General features: G+C 34.5%; 1 protein-coding gene across 1 annotated transcript; it reads right to left on the minus strand.

Annotated features, from left to right (window-relative positions):
* Positions 1-269: 269 nt before the first annotated feature.
* LOC132564453 (sulfotransferase 1B1-like) lies at positions 270-13,858 on the minus strand. The gene is made up of 8 exons (XM_060229106.1): positions 13,798-13,858; positions 10,971-11,053; positions 4,857-4,909; positions 4,242-4,442; positions 2,873-3,193; positions 2,052-2,155; positions 1,628-1,805; positions 270-385 (listed from the first exon to the last, which is right to left on the minus strand). Exons 3-8 carry the CDS (start codon positions 4,885-4,887, stop codon positions 270-272), a joined length of 951 nt encoding a protein of 316 aa, XP_060085089.1. The 5' UTR covers positions 4,888-4,909; positions 10,971-11,053; positions 13,798-13,858.
* Between the last annotated feature and the right edge of the window lie 500 nt (positions 13,859-14,358).

Genomic DNA, 14,358 nt, shown 5'->3' on the forward strand with positions numbered 1-14,358 from the left:
TATAACCTGTACCAGACATAGCATGTCTCAGACATAGCATTATATCTATACAAAACATGTCGGGAAGTGAACAAAGCTGAGAACCCTTGGGTTTTGAAGGAGGTCCCTTCCTACATGATAAACTAGTTAATGCGTAGCCTTTCAGGATCGTCATATGAAAACCTCCAGTATATTTACAGATGTTTTACATACGAATTGACAGTACAGGAAAACTAGTAATGCTGCGAATACCGAAAATAGCAAGAAATCGCCATTACGGTAAATCAATCTCATACAACTGAAAAGGAATAGTGAAAGTTTGAATCCTTCATTTTATTACTGTATACTCTGTCGAACTCCTCACTCTGGGCTACAGTGAACCAATTCTTCCAATCACCAACTTTACCTGTTTAAAATAAATACAACAAATTTTCAAATAGTGATATTATAGAATAGATGTTATATCTGATTGTTTTCGAGGTACATTGTATAGGTAGCAGAGGAAGTAAGCTGTAGGAATTACTGTCGCCTAGGTAACCGATTTGTCAACATCCAAGGGGACGTCAATGTAGTATGTATATATGTAAAATTTATATTGATATTTCAGAAACAGAAAAATATAGTTGAAATAGACACAAAAATATCAGTAATAGACACAAAAATATCAGTAATAGAGACAAAAATGTCGGTAATAAAGACAAAATGTCGGTAATAAAGACAAAAATGTAGGTAATAGAAACGAAAATGTCGGTAATAGACACAAAAATGTCGGTAATAGAAACGAAAATGTCGGTAATAGACACAAAAATGTCGGTAATAGAAACAAAAATGTCGGTAATAAAGACAAAATGTCGGTAATAGAAACAAAAATGTCGGTAATAGAAACAAAAATGTCGGTAATAGAAACGAAAATGTCGGTAATAGACACAAAAATGTCGGTAATAGAAACAAAAATGTCGGTAATAGAAACGAAAATGTCGGTAATAGACACAAAAATGTCGGTAATAAAGACAAAATGTCGGTAATAGACACAAAAATGTCGGTAATAGAGACTAAAATGTCGGTAATAGACACAAAAATATCAGTAATAGAGACAAAAATGTCGGTAATAAAGACAAAATGTATCTAAATTCTCAAAAATGCTGCCTTTTATTCTGACAAAATGTCACCACGTAATAATTCACAAAAATGTGCCTTTTATTCTGACACAAAAATTTCTTCACCATATCTAAATTCTCAAAAATGCTGCCTTTTATTCTGTTTGAGTTTCTTCACCACGTATCTAAATTCTCAAATACTGCTGCCTTTTATTCTGTTTGAGTTTCTTCACCACGTATCTAAATTCTCAAATACTGCTGCCTTTTATTCTGTTTGAGTTTCTTCACCACGTATCTAAATTCTCAAATACTGCTGCCTTTTATTCTACTGAAACATCAGCTTATTACCACTAGTTTTCTTATATTTCTTATATTTAATCAATATCTTACTGAAATATAAGAATTGTTGTACGAGACACTGTATATATGTATTCTCGTGAATGTTTTATTAAGCAATGTTTCTTTCCTATATATTTCAACAAATATTCACAAAGATAGATGAATTATTTAGATGTAAATGTTCTACATCTGATAATACTAGAATACTGTACCTTTCCGAAACATAAGACCGACGTCTATTTGCTGGTTGTTACTGAAAGTATATTCCTTTGCAACGTTTGCATGCTTTAGATTTTGAAAGCTGCATTTTTCGGCAATGGCAGCAACAAATTTATCGTCGAAATCAACATCCAGAAATGTTCCTATTTTCGCAATTTCGCCCAAAGGATCCTAATAAATAAACAAAAAATTATATTAATACACAAAACAAGACAGCAACATGCAAATTTTAAGATTCAAACAGCAATACATTTGTACAAGTCTATGCACGCAATATAGATATTATCATTCAATACAGATATTGAATTCTTTAAAGAAAATATATGCAACGTGTTTCGTAATTATTACATGTTAATCACGAGCCAATGTAAATCAGTATATTATTCTAATATCAGTGGTAATATAACGGGATAATACCTTGGTGAGATCCTCGTAATATAGACTGAGAAAGTCTATATGTGGGTTGTCGGCTATCACCGCCTCCCACTCCATCGTGTACTGGAACCAACCTTGATAGAATACTGTGAACAAAACGCACGTTTGCTCAATACTGACTATAGCATACATTTATAACGAATTCAGAATGTAGCTCATTGAAAGGAAATTTTATAATATCAAATTTATTATCAATTCAGTACAAGTCGTAAAGGCCAATTAAAAAAATAATGAAATATATCAATTTGGTGAATTGAAGGAAGACAAATGATTGTTTTGTAGATTACCCGTTACGAGTGAAAAACAGTTGTATTTATTTTATCTGTAAGCAGTGTTTTAAGATGCTGTTGTTATTATACAATGAATGTGGTTTGTTTTTCAGTCGAACAACGACCAGCAATCAATATTACTACTGAAGTGAGTATGGTCCACGACAACGGCTGTGGAATGAATGCATGTTGTATCTTAAAAGGAAAATGATAACACAATTCTCATGTGACTAAAGAAGTGGAGCAGCGTGGACTTCTACTTCAATGAGTTTATGTCGTAGTTCACAAACGGCTTGCACAATTGCTTTATTCATGTAAGAAAATCGTTAGGTGCAAATTTTGGTGGAAAATGACAGACATGGAAAATGAAGGATGTCTGATATGTTAATGATCTATCTATACTGAAATATTTATCTAACCATATTGTAAGTATTCGATATGGTTCATGCTGAAATACATAATATATACAAGGTATTAGCATCAATGGCGTATCCTTTATATACAACGTATAAACCAGCATGGTAGGTAACTTACTTTTTTCTGACAGGAACAATTTAAGATAATGGTTCCAGTCACCATTGTAGAAGAGGTAGTCAAAGTTTTTCGTGTGGTTAAAGAAGGAGACAGCGACATCTTTCGGATTCCTCTGTATAAATATCATTTTGCATCTTTTGTTTGCTATATCTTTTGGTAAATGTCGAAATGGCAAATGAGTATTGAAAATTCTTGGAGATGGAATGGTTTCGAACTCCTTTGGTAGGTGAAATTCGTTTGTTACAGTTTCCTTGGATTCTTTTTCGTAGTCCGTTGTTCCTTTTACAAGCATACGAGTTATCTCCCATACCCAATGTGTACCTGAGGTGAACAAAAGGTAAATCATTATTTGATCGTTTCAACACAATGGAGACTGTTATGAAACCAACATAAATCATTTCCGAGTACTCATGATTTATATGATAGCAAATCACCGTTACATAAACTGAACCATCTATCAGAGAAATATCTCCGTTTTCAATATTGATCACATGTTGAATTCCTGAAGGAATGCTTCAGACTTTCTTAATAGCGAATATTTGTAATGCGTCGCATTCATAACGTTAACTTGTTGTAAAGTGTTTTCTTTCATCGTATTAAAATCTGTCAAGTTGATTCTAGATTGAAGCAATAGCTATATTGTTCGCTGAAATAAACAAAAAATACATTTTTCATGTTTTTCTCATTGAGTTTTGTTTTCTGATTCAATCATTTCCGCAAATGAAGAACAAGTACCTTATAATCGTAATTGAAAAAAACCGATGATGATCGTTAAATATGTTTGTTTTCATAATACCATTCATTAAACTTCTTGTCCGTTTGTGAATATGATTCAAAGGGAAAACGATGAGTAAGTCATAATATGTACAGTAAGCGATTCACAAACCATCACAACTAATTTTAATTTTGTACGGGTAGTCAATATGTGTAATATATGTTTATATATAAAGGTTTCAATGAAATGTGTTTGTTATTTGTTGATTTCTTGAGATTGAATGTAAAAGGTAAGCTTGAGATTTTGAAGTTTGCTTTGCATAAAGTATGCTATCTGGCCCACCCTGTATAAAACATCTCAACTTGAGATTTCCTCAAGTCGAGATTTTTGAGATTTCAAAAACGGCTTGTATAAAATTTTCTCAAGGAACAGGAGTAAGTCATCGGCTAGGATTGAAATTCATTGAGGAATTTTCATACGAGATATTTTATACAAGTGGGGCCTGATATAGTAAAACAAAAAACAATGGGGAGTATTGAAGATGTATAATAGTATATCTTTTCCAAACATCACAATCACGTGTGTTCTTCACCTTCAGTGGTTTGGAAAGCCTATCATAAAAAAGAAAATTAGAAATAGGAATCCCAGTATTACCTGCTTTAGGATAAGCACATAAAAATACGTCACTCTCTCGGCATGGCATGCTTTGTATCCTCTTGAGGTTTGAGCGAAAGTCAGGAACAGCACCAAGTTTTAGCTCATAAAGAGGCTGGTGTAAGCCGTCATATTCCACGTATTCAATAGTGTTGTCAGCGTCATCAGTATACCTGGTGACGTCACTTTCTTTTATTTCATCTGTAAAAATAGATATAAATTTACCAGTCATACAAGACAACGATAGATATGTATATATGTGTTGTACGCTACATAAACGAAATACTGTATTTTAACATGAAATTAATCAAAGAAGACAAACTAATTAAACTAGCATTAACCTACGTCGATTATTCGACAGAAGCCATGTCGCTCGTCTTCCTGTCTGTACATACTAGTATATTGTTCGTGTGTTCATTCCTAGAAACGGCGCAAGAACAGCTTTATTGGATTCATTTCATTTCTACAAATTTCATTAGATATGTCACACGACTGCACTCGGACACCAGGAAAATTCAAATAACACTTTTATATATAATATATGACTGCGTGTAGTAACGCACTGAAAACTCGGAAGTATGGTAATTAAATCTTCAGAACAAATATGTAACATACCTGCTTGGTATATATTTTCCACATCCGTCATTTTGAGAAACACACTGAATCACCTGAGAAAAGAAATAAAAATCGCTGTCACTGCAGTTCACAAAATGCCCACCAGGTAAGCGTCTTGCCAGCTTCCCAGCACTGAAATCAATCTCTGTTGTAATGTCTTTACAGTCAAAACAGCTGTAAGGTACATTTTAATTGATGATATAAATATAGTTTATTCACTTCTGTATCATTTTGTAAATAATTTTTGGCATTTTTGTGACGCTGCAAAATGTGCTCTTTTTTAATATGTGACTGTTTTTTAATCATTTAATGAAAGCTAGACCGTTTTGCATACATTTGCGTTACTGAGATTTAAATGCCACAAGATGTGCAATAGCACGTGTGACGATTGCATGTAGAAATAAATACACACGATAAAAGTACCTGTAAAATGAATTTGTTTATAAATAAACGTAATTGTATCGTATACCATTTCCAACATACAAAATAGTTTACAAAGCAGCTGTTTTATTGATTTAGTACTGTTGAATGTCACACGTGTTTGTTTTCATAAGATCACTTTTATACACTGATGTTTTTTTAGATATGAATCGATCGTAATAATGATTGTTATTTATGAAGATTACTCGATAAGAAATCACTTGTACTCTGAATGTAATGGTATATATTTTTAATACAGCAAGATAAATTTCTGTTGCAGTATCTTATCGTCTTGGAAACATTTCTCTATTTTGATCACCAATAAATTCTGGTATAGTACCTCATTAACAGTTAAATATTGAGATGGTTAGCAACAGCTTAGACGTGACAACAAATTATCGCTAGTACAAACATGTTAGGTCGTGTGATAGCGGAATCTGTCATAAACAAGACTGATTGCGAACTTTCTTTTTCCATATATATACAAACAATTGGCAAAGCTAAAAACACCATGGAAACGAGTATAATAAATGTTATTGCCAGCGTGATACTAGACTCTCTGTTCATCATTAGTTTCCTCGTGGCTTCCGTTATAAAACTAGTTATGATTCACTCTATCCTGTATCGATTCTACAATAATCCTTCCGTCTCCATCACATAGTTTTCCTTGACACCGACTCCTGGTCATCTTGTCTAGTACTGACGGTCAGACAGTAGGCTGTATTGCGTTATTAGTACTAGTATATTGATGAATGCCATCTCACAATGTAACACATCCAACTTTAATGTGTACAATGATACGAGTCAATGCAATGTATATAACTTAACATATGGAATCTTCAATGAGTTTCCATTTGGCATGTGATTTATGAACATGTAAAATGAAAAAAAAATCGTTTTATTGTTATTTATCATTATCCTAATGTATTGTTTTATTCCATACATCAAACAGACACTGAGGTAAACAGTTGACCATGTCGAAATACGTTACAATGTGAAAATCGACACCGTTATACTAATTATGCAATATCAATATTAAACACTACAATGTATGATGATAACATAAGCATTTATTTCAAATTTACAACCCACAGCGAACCCATTACTTTCACAATTCATTCTCTCATTATACTTTCCCATGCTTTGCACTTAGTGTCTGATGCTGGAAAACATTATATATTCTTAAGGGAATAGAGAGGAGTGTAGATCTTTTACTGATTTCAAAATATTTTAGGGTAGTGCTATTTGGTAAGCTTCACAATAAAATATTTTAGGCCTTCCTAAGTTCATGTGAATGGCGTGTTCAATGTTACTCATTGTTAACCATCTTACCTAGATCATAGTATCACTCACGAGTCGTAAAATGGAAGAAACACTTCAATTCATTATTTGGTTATACTTCGTCCTACGCTTAATTTATAGTTAACAGTGCCGTTCGAGTGGGATCTTTTTTTATATATACCAGCCGGACCAAGACGTGTTGGGTATTTGATTGATTGGTTGGTTAGTTGTATACAGGCTTTCAATATTCATAAGGGATTAAAAGATTAAATGAAAATATTTGTGACCAGAGTTAGAGTCAGGTAAATGTAGTTATATTTCACTTCATACTTGCGGGCAGATAAAGATCCCCTCTTCCACATATATTCCAAATCAAGCAATATTAATAGTATTTGTCGTTATGCTGTATATAAAGAGTACAAAGTATACGACTTTGTCGTTTTTCAAATAGTTAAACTGCACCAGGTTTTGGCGAATAAAGCAAGTAGTTGTGACGCATAAACACTTTGATATAAAATAAAAGTACGTAAGTATGTGTAGGGTTTAGTATGGAAACAGCTCAATACCTGACACACTAATTTTATAGAATATAAAAGGACAGCAAGCTCCTAGCTTAACTGCAAAAAGAAATTTAATTATTAACGATTACCAGGAAGAACTCTCTATTACATGGGACCCAGGATTTCCATTACGAATGGTACATTTTGATTTCCAAAGATAAAGAATTCTATTTCAAACTTTTGTATAACAACTTGAATGTTATTTATCGTTTTCAGAACCAAATTATTTCAGTATGCGGTACTCACCTTTTCAAAATACAGTACCTAAGTACACCGTGATTAGTGAACGCCAGTGAAAACACTTGACAGTAACATTAGCTTGCTAACCAACAAAAACAAAGGGCAGCAATTCCACTTAACAAGATACCGTCCATAAGTTCAGGAAATAGAGGAGAAGAACCAAATATATAGGTTGTACCAAGCCAAGTATGATGTCTGCAAAACAACACCATATTCTAATGATCTTCGATCTGGTATATAAAGCAACTTAAGTCGGTCGTCTGATGTTGAGGCTGTACTATGTATATCAATAATAAGGTACACTACAAACAAGTTAGCACAACAAAGTGATATAAATAGCATTTTCCTTGACCTTACTGCGACACATATACTGTCCTTCATGACACACATGCAATTAATGAATTATATATTTGAAACTATAGCTTGAATCGTCGAAGTGAGCAACTTACCAGTAATGTTGATTCCTTCGTGTTTACATGATAAACATACGATTCCCGTTAACTACTTACCTAGGATCAATAACCCAACCTTACTACAGTCTTATACACAGGAAATACACATATGTGACATGGTGGAAACTACCTTTACAGGACACGTATAATCGGCACGTTTCTCGCGGAGCTCACCACACAGTGTCATCCTGAGGCGTTCACACGTGTTCACACCTGTCTTTACGAGATTCGTTGTGTTTATTCATTCAACATTAAATATACAAGTTCTAACATAGTAGCTTTCTAATTAATTACATGTTGAAAAGGCATTTTTGATATTATTTTCGTCTCTTGGATTCATCAAGTAAATATCAACCTCAGTTATAAATATTACAATGTCAATTTAATGGAAAATGCTGAGATACATATGTAGCATCTCATTTTGTTCATCAAGCTTTAAAGCACTCATTGTTATGTTGTGATAAAACCTAATTGTAGTACAGAAAAAGAGCCATAAAAACCTATATAATGATAATTTTTTATAAGAGAAATTCTGCTTGAAAATACTTAATCCTTCAAAAATCAGGCATAATGCATCCACAATTTGTAACACATGGAGTCTTCCAGACATGAATGTTAGTGAACATTTCGGATTTAAGAACTGTGATCATACAAAATGATGTATGTTGGGACGAAAGATTGTTAGTCAGACTTAATAAAGCATTCAACGACTTCACAATCACAGAGGTGAAAGTTGGAAGGTTATCTCCGCGGCTAATTCACTTATATCAAGCTTGTTACACTGGCAGCATATGACAGTTGTTGTATAGTTTTTCGTTAACTCACTAGACAATCTCAACGCGTCAGAAAATGACCAAGAATTAAAACGGACAATCAAAGAGCTTATGGAATCTGCAGACGATAACTTATCTCCAGGGACAATATCGTGAATATCCGGTAATGACGTTTGTGATATTGGATAGATTGACACGTTAATGCAAAACTTGTGGTGGTAGATCGAGTCTAGATGCATCATCCTGTAGATCAGTATTGTAGAAAATTTATTTCGATTCTGCTTATTCAAAGCATCGTCTTTTCGTTTTCTCGTACAGATTTTCAGCGACCTGAAAAGACAACTGGGTCGGACTTCGGTAACTTCGCATCAATTCTTTTGATATGCAAGACACGTCGAATCTGGTGATACTGACAAATACAACAAAATTATCAAAACAGTACACGATATTAGTTTAGTTCAGTTTATTTTATTACCAGAGCAGGATCGTTACGATCCTCTATACGGGTTTCAGTGATACAATGATAATGATTTTAATTATTGTCATTTGAAACATCAGATCTAGGAACTACAGAATTTCTTATTTATAATTATATACCAGTTCTTGATTTGCCCAGTGTTCATCTAATCTATTTTTGAAAGAGTTAACTGTTGATGCGATACAATATACTCCGGAAGATTGTTCCATATTTTGACCACACACAAAGAAAAAGAATGTTTCCTGATGTCAATTGCTGCATGTAAAGTGACCCCTTGTCAAATTAAAGTCGAAAATATTTTGTTTAAAAAAGTAAATATCATCTTTAATCGCTTTTCAGTAAGCAATATAAACATAGGTCAATCTATTTATAGAACAAGGTTAACGACATATAAACAGTATATTGCAATTATTGTACGTTCACTGGTTTGATTTAAATGAATACTTACACTCCGAGTTTAAACTGACACTAGTTCAGATAAACGTGTCTTAATATGTAATGTTACATATATACTTCCATTTTGATGAAATGTCAATATCCCCATTACCATACAAAATGATCTGATATAGAACTGCTGTATAATTATATAACCAAGTCTTAACGCTATTTCAAAATGTTAACCAGTTAATGCTACTTAAAGGTAGCTCGTTAGAAAAGCTTTGTAATTTCACTGTAAAAATTAACTGGTAACATTTTCTCCGGTTGGTACTGCCAATAGAATAGAAATGCTTACGACACAGTCTGTAGAAGATGTACGTGTGATGTTTTGATGACTTCATGGTCACATTCATCTAACGAATGGCCAGAGTGGAACGTAGTAGCACTGGCGAACGTAGCGTACGGGAGTCGACCAATCGGCTATACTATACTGTACTCAAGTACACTAAGGTAGAAATAGTGAGATGAGATGATAAAGGAAAGGTATGCAAGATGGTACAATGTACTGGAGTCAGTTGTATCATAAAGACTATTAAATTCTGTCAGTTAGTAAGTATAGGATGTCAAAATTACTGTATTGTATTGTAAATGTACTTCATTTGCTTCAATCAAATTTTAGCGAATTTAGCTGTAAATTGAGGAAAATCAGCAATCATTATATCAACATTTTCTGGGCAAAATGTGCTAAAATAGAATTACCGCTAAATATTTAGCTTACAGTAAGTCTAATGAATTCGAGATGATAATTTAAGTACCATTAAATCTTTTTTTTTCCCATTTCACAAGATTATAATAAACCCGACTTGTGTCACCGCGAAAGGTGTATTTCAAAATGGGACGTAGCGGTATTTAAAATGTAATGGTTAAATGGTGTAAGATGAATCTTTAATGTTAACAACTTTGCTTTTAAAAGACCATTATGTAACACTCAAACATACAACTGGATATCTAACAAATGATAAAACGGCAATCAAAGTGATAAGAGAGTAATGAGCAGCAGTGATAGACGAACGTTTTGATTTGTAAAGTTAAGATAAAATATACGAAAGCATTTGAAGTCGTAATTTAAGACCGTCGTTTTCAATGTTATTTCTAATTTGATTTATAACTGAATAATTGAATCAACCACTTAAATCGTTCTGTCTTTCATTATGACACTAAAACTATCTTCTTTTTGCTTTGATCTTTCGAGTACGGTAAAGGTTGTCTGTCTTGATGGGTTTTCCGTTTTATTCGAGAATTGAATGGTGCCTTAATTACCTTGAAAATAAAGCAATTAAAATGTCGGGAACAATGTATTTTGTGTAAGTATTTGGGAAAGTTTGAGGATTCAACTAATATACATTTTGCTGTGCTTGTTTCGAATGTAACTGTAAAGCATACCAGTATTCCATATAAAGGTATATTGTCATTAAACTACACAATCAACAGTCAGTTCACTCAGTGAATTTGTATAATACGTATTTACTTACCAATAACACCAATTGCTATGGAAACCTGAACGATGCTTTTCCTGTGAAAATGTTCATTGTAACAGCACAGACTCCAAATATCCCTGTTGATAAAAACAGCCTTCTTTTAGAAAACAGTTCACGTTTCTTGTGTGCGCTATAAAATAAAAAATCCATACATTTTCCAGTATTGATGGGCGAGTTCTGACCGTTTTTGTCAGCGTTGTTGTATTCCTAATCTGAAGCTGTCTCTCCAATGTGAGAGAAAGTAGTCACTATTCAAATTGCCTTACTTAAAACATTAGCTTGCGTAAGTGGGTATCAGAAGACTGCGCTGCTCGGCTGAAATCTAATGAATAAATTTGAATGTAAACAAGGCGGCGTAATTAGCTGGAGCATCTTCTCGTACTGATAGGAGGCGTCCAAGTTGTGTGTTTTACAACATATATAGGAGTCTCCGTCTGGAAAGGAAATCATTACATTTTATCTGTAAATCATATCATAGCTGCATAAACGGGACAGAACAGGTTTACTGTCATGCTCCTCGTTATCGTTTTGTACGTAAACAAGACAACAATATTCCATCTTCGAGGCATGCTATTTATACTTGATAGCTTATCTCGGTAAAACCAGTCATTTACTTGATCTTTTGAATAAGACAAGAAAGAGCCAAGATTATTGATAACGATGCCAATTGATTTAACTTGAATATGGTATATGATATTGGTGGGATAGATTTCAAAATCACTGTTATGATAACCATTATGCACAAAGTTACCCATGATGTTGAACCACAAAGAAAGTAATTTTTGCTTCATCGACCAACCGCAGCGGAAGGAAGATGCAATGCCATTGACTATAAACGGGAAACGCTGTGACTATGTTTTTTTTTTACTCTCCTAAAATCACCAAGGAAGCGTTTATGTAATGGACCAGCTAACCTCAGTTTCACACAGAGTTATCTGTGTCAGAAAGTTCCAAATACAGGAAGATCCATTTTCACGTTAGTCAATTGCTTTATCAAACGTAAATATAAAGATTTTGCTGGTATGTTTCACTCGTGTTATCGCAGTCTAAAGGGACATTGACCAAAGTTGCAGGTAGAAAGGTTAGAATGATCATGTAGACATGTATTACAGTAAGTGGAATAAAAGAGAGAGGGGGAAGAGAGAGGGGGAGAGAGAGGGGGGAGGGGAAGAGATAGAGGGGAGAGAGCGAGAGAGAGAGAGAGCGAGAGAGAGAGAGAGAGAGAGAGAGAGAGAGAGAGAGAGAGAGAGGGAAGAGATAGAGAGGAGAGAGCGAGAGAGAGGGGGGAGAGAGAGAGAGAGAGAGAGAGAGAGAGAGAGAGAGAGAGAGAGAGAGAGAGAGAGTATCATTTAATGAAAGGATTGACAAGATACGCACCAGAGAATGGCAAATTTAAATACAAAATTTGAATAAGATACGGTATAGCCAAATAACGAATCAAACGTATAACAGCTGCAGCCATATAGTGTTACATTAAAATAAGCTCATGTTACCCCACGTCACCATGTGGCAGAATGTGATATGGGACACGTGAAAGGTAATATAATAACACTTATATCATTGTTCGGCTAATCCACCCTATTGGAATTCTCGATAGATATACAAGAAAACTATTGCTGTCGACAACACCTTACCTCACGGGATACGCATTTACATATCAGAAACGGTTAGGTATATTCATTACAATTATATCAGCCTTAACTTTAGATAAAGAGAACACGTTAACATAGACATGTAAAGGTTACGTCAATACACAAGGATCACGTCCGAACTAAAGTTCGTTACGGCATGTACTACAAAACATACAGATTGGCAATTGGAAAATCGATACAAAATATGCTACGTCGACAAAGCACAAGGACAGCATCTAGGGTGTTACATAGATACAAATACTACATCGTCTATACACAAACTGCAAGAGTACATATTTAAACACGAACTAGGAACGACACGTGCTGATTCCATATGTGGCTCCCACAGTGAAATTTCCTGCCACCACCAGTGGCATCCGTCCTGTTATATCCTGTAACCACATGTGGTGTCCTCACGTTATCTCCTGTCACCACATTGCTATCTTCCTAATTCCGCGTAACGCATCTGGTACCTTAATCATATTTTCCGTCGCCATATGTGGCACCCTCCGCATTTCTCGTCATCATGCAGGTGTAATTTCGTTTTATCCCCGTTGAGGTACCTTGGTATTTTCCGACACCACATGGGGTATCTTCATGTCACTCGTCACCAACTGTGGCAACACATTCAAGAAAGGATAGAACATATTCAAACCCAAACATAATGCGTAATCTGCTTTTCTGGGCAAGTGCCTGTCTATGGTATCTTCCATTGCGACGTATTTCACCTTGTATAATATCTTTCAATAAGTGTTTAAATCATCACCACATGAGGTACTTCCATATCCTCCGTCATAACAACTGGCAGGATATATGATATTCAAGCAGTAACCATCTGTTGCATATCTCTCGTACCAGATGTAGCACTTACATGATGTCTAAAGTCGCAACGTTTGGCATCTTTCTTTTATTTATTAAAATTGTGGCGCCTCCCGTCACCACATAAGAATCATTCATAAGGAAGAGTGTCCATGTGGTGATGTGGTATATGACGAAGGGTAATTGAAGACTGACATATTGATGACTTGTGGTTTCATGAATTGTGTCATTTGTGTAACATATTGTAACAAAAACTACCATTCACATGCGAGAAGATGAAACAACGCTTTTGTAATATGTACTGCTATAAAAATATATATGTATATTTATATGACTACAAAATATAACTATTATATATGTTTTATAGTTACCTATTTTGTGGTCCCTCTTATCCATCCGTGTACAGCATCAGGTAATCTCACAGAAGCCTATATAAACAGTTTGAACAGATCGAGTGGCTGGTATTACTAGTGGTAGAGATGGCCTTGGCCGAGTTACTGAGAGTTGTCAGGATAAGTTTCGGTAGGTCGTTAATACCAAACAATAGATAACGTAAGATGCGCACGTATAGTAATTGGCTATGGGATCAATTTATTCAAATATCTATGTGCATACGCTTATCTTAAGTTACACACGTCAATAGCTTGGAACATAATGGATGCAGCCTACTATCGTTATCCTTTTGTATTGCACCTGCACGTCTGTATATAAAAAAAAGATTGATAAACCCATATTGAAGATGTGCCAAGCTTGAACGAGTGTCTAACCCAGAATACCATCCTCCGCATTTCTTTGATAACGATTTAATTTCTGTTGGTGTAGTTATCACTACAAGAAAAGAAAAAGATTTCCCATAACAAATCTTCGTTAAGTTAACTAGGACATGAACAGCAGTTCGCTCTTGGTCAGCCACATAGGGACAACTATCACAA

The sequence above is a fragment of the Ylistrum balloti genome, unplaced genomic scaffold (genome assembly GCF_031769215.1).
Source record: "Ylistrum balloti isolate Yb309-2 unplaced genomic scaffold, AGI_CSIRO_Ybal_v1 Utg372286, whole genome shotgun sequence".
Lineage (NCBI taxonomy): Eukaryota > Metazoa > Mollusca > Bivalvia > Pectinida > Pectinidae > Ylistrum > Ylistrum balloti.

Coding starts and splice junctions, on each gene's coding strand:
- LOC132564453 (XM_060229106.1), bottom strand. CDS start 4,887: ATGACGGATGTGGAAAATATATACCAAGCAG. Junction 4,443..4,856: donor GGAAAATATATACCAAGCAG/GTATGTTACATA, acceptor CTATTTTTACAG/ATGAAATAAAAGAAAGTGAC. Junction 1,806..2,051: donor ATTACGAGGATCTCACCAAG/GTATTATCCCGT, acceptor TTTATTTATTAG/GATCCTTTGGGCGAAATTGC.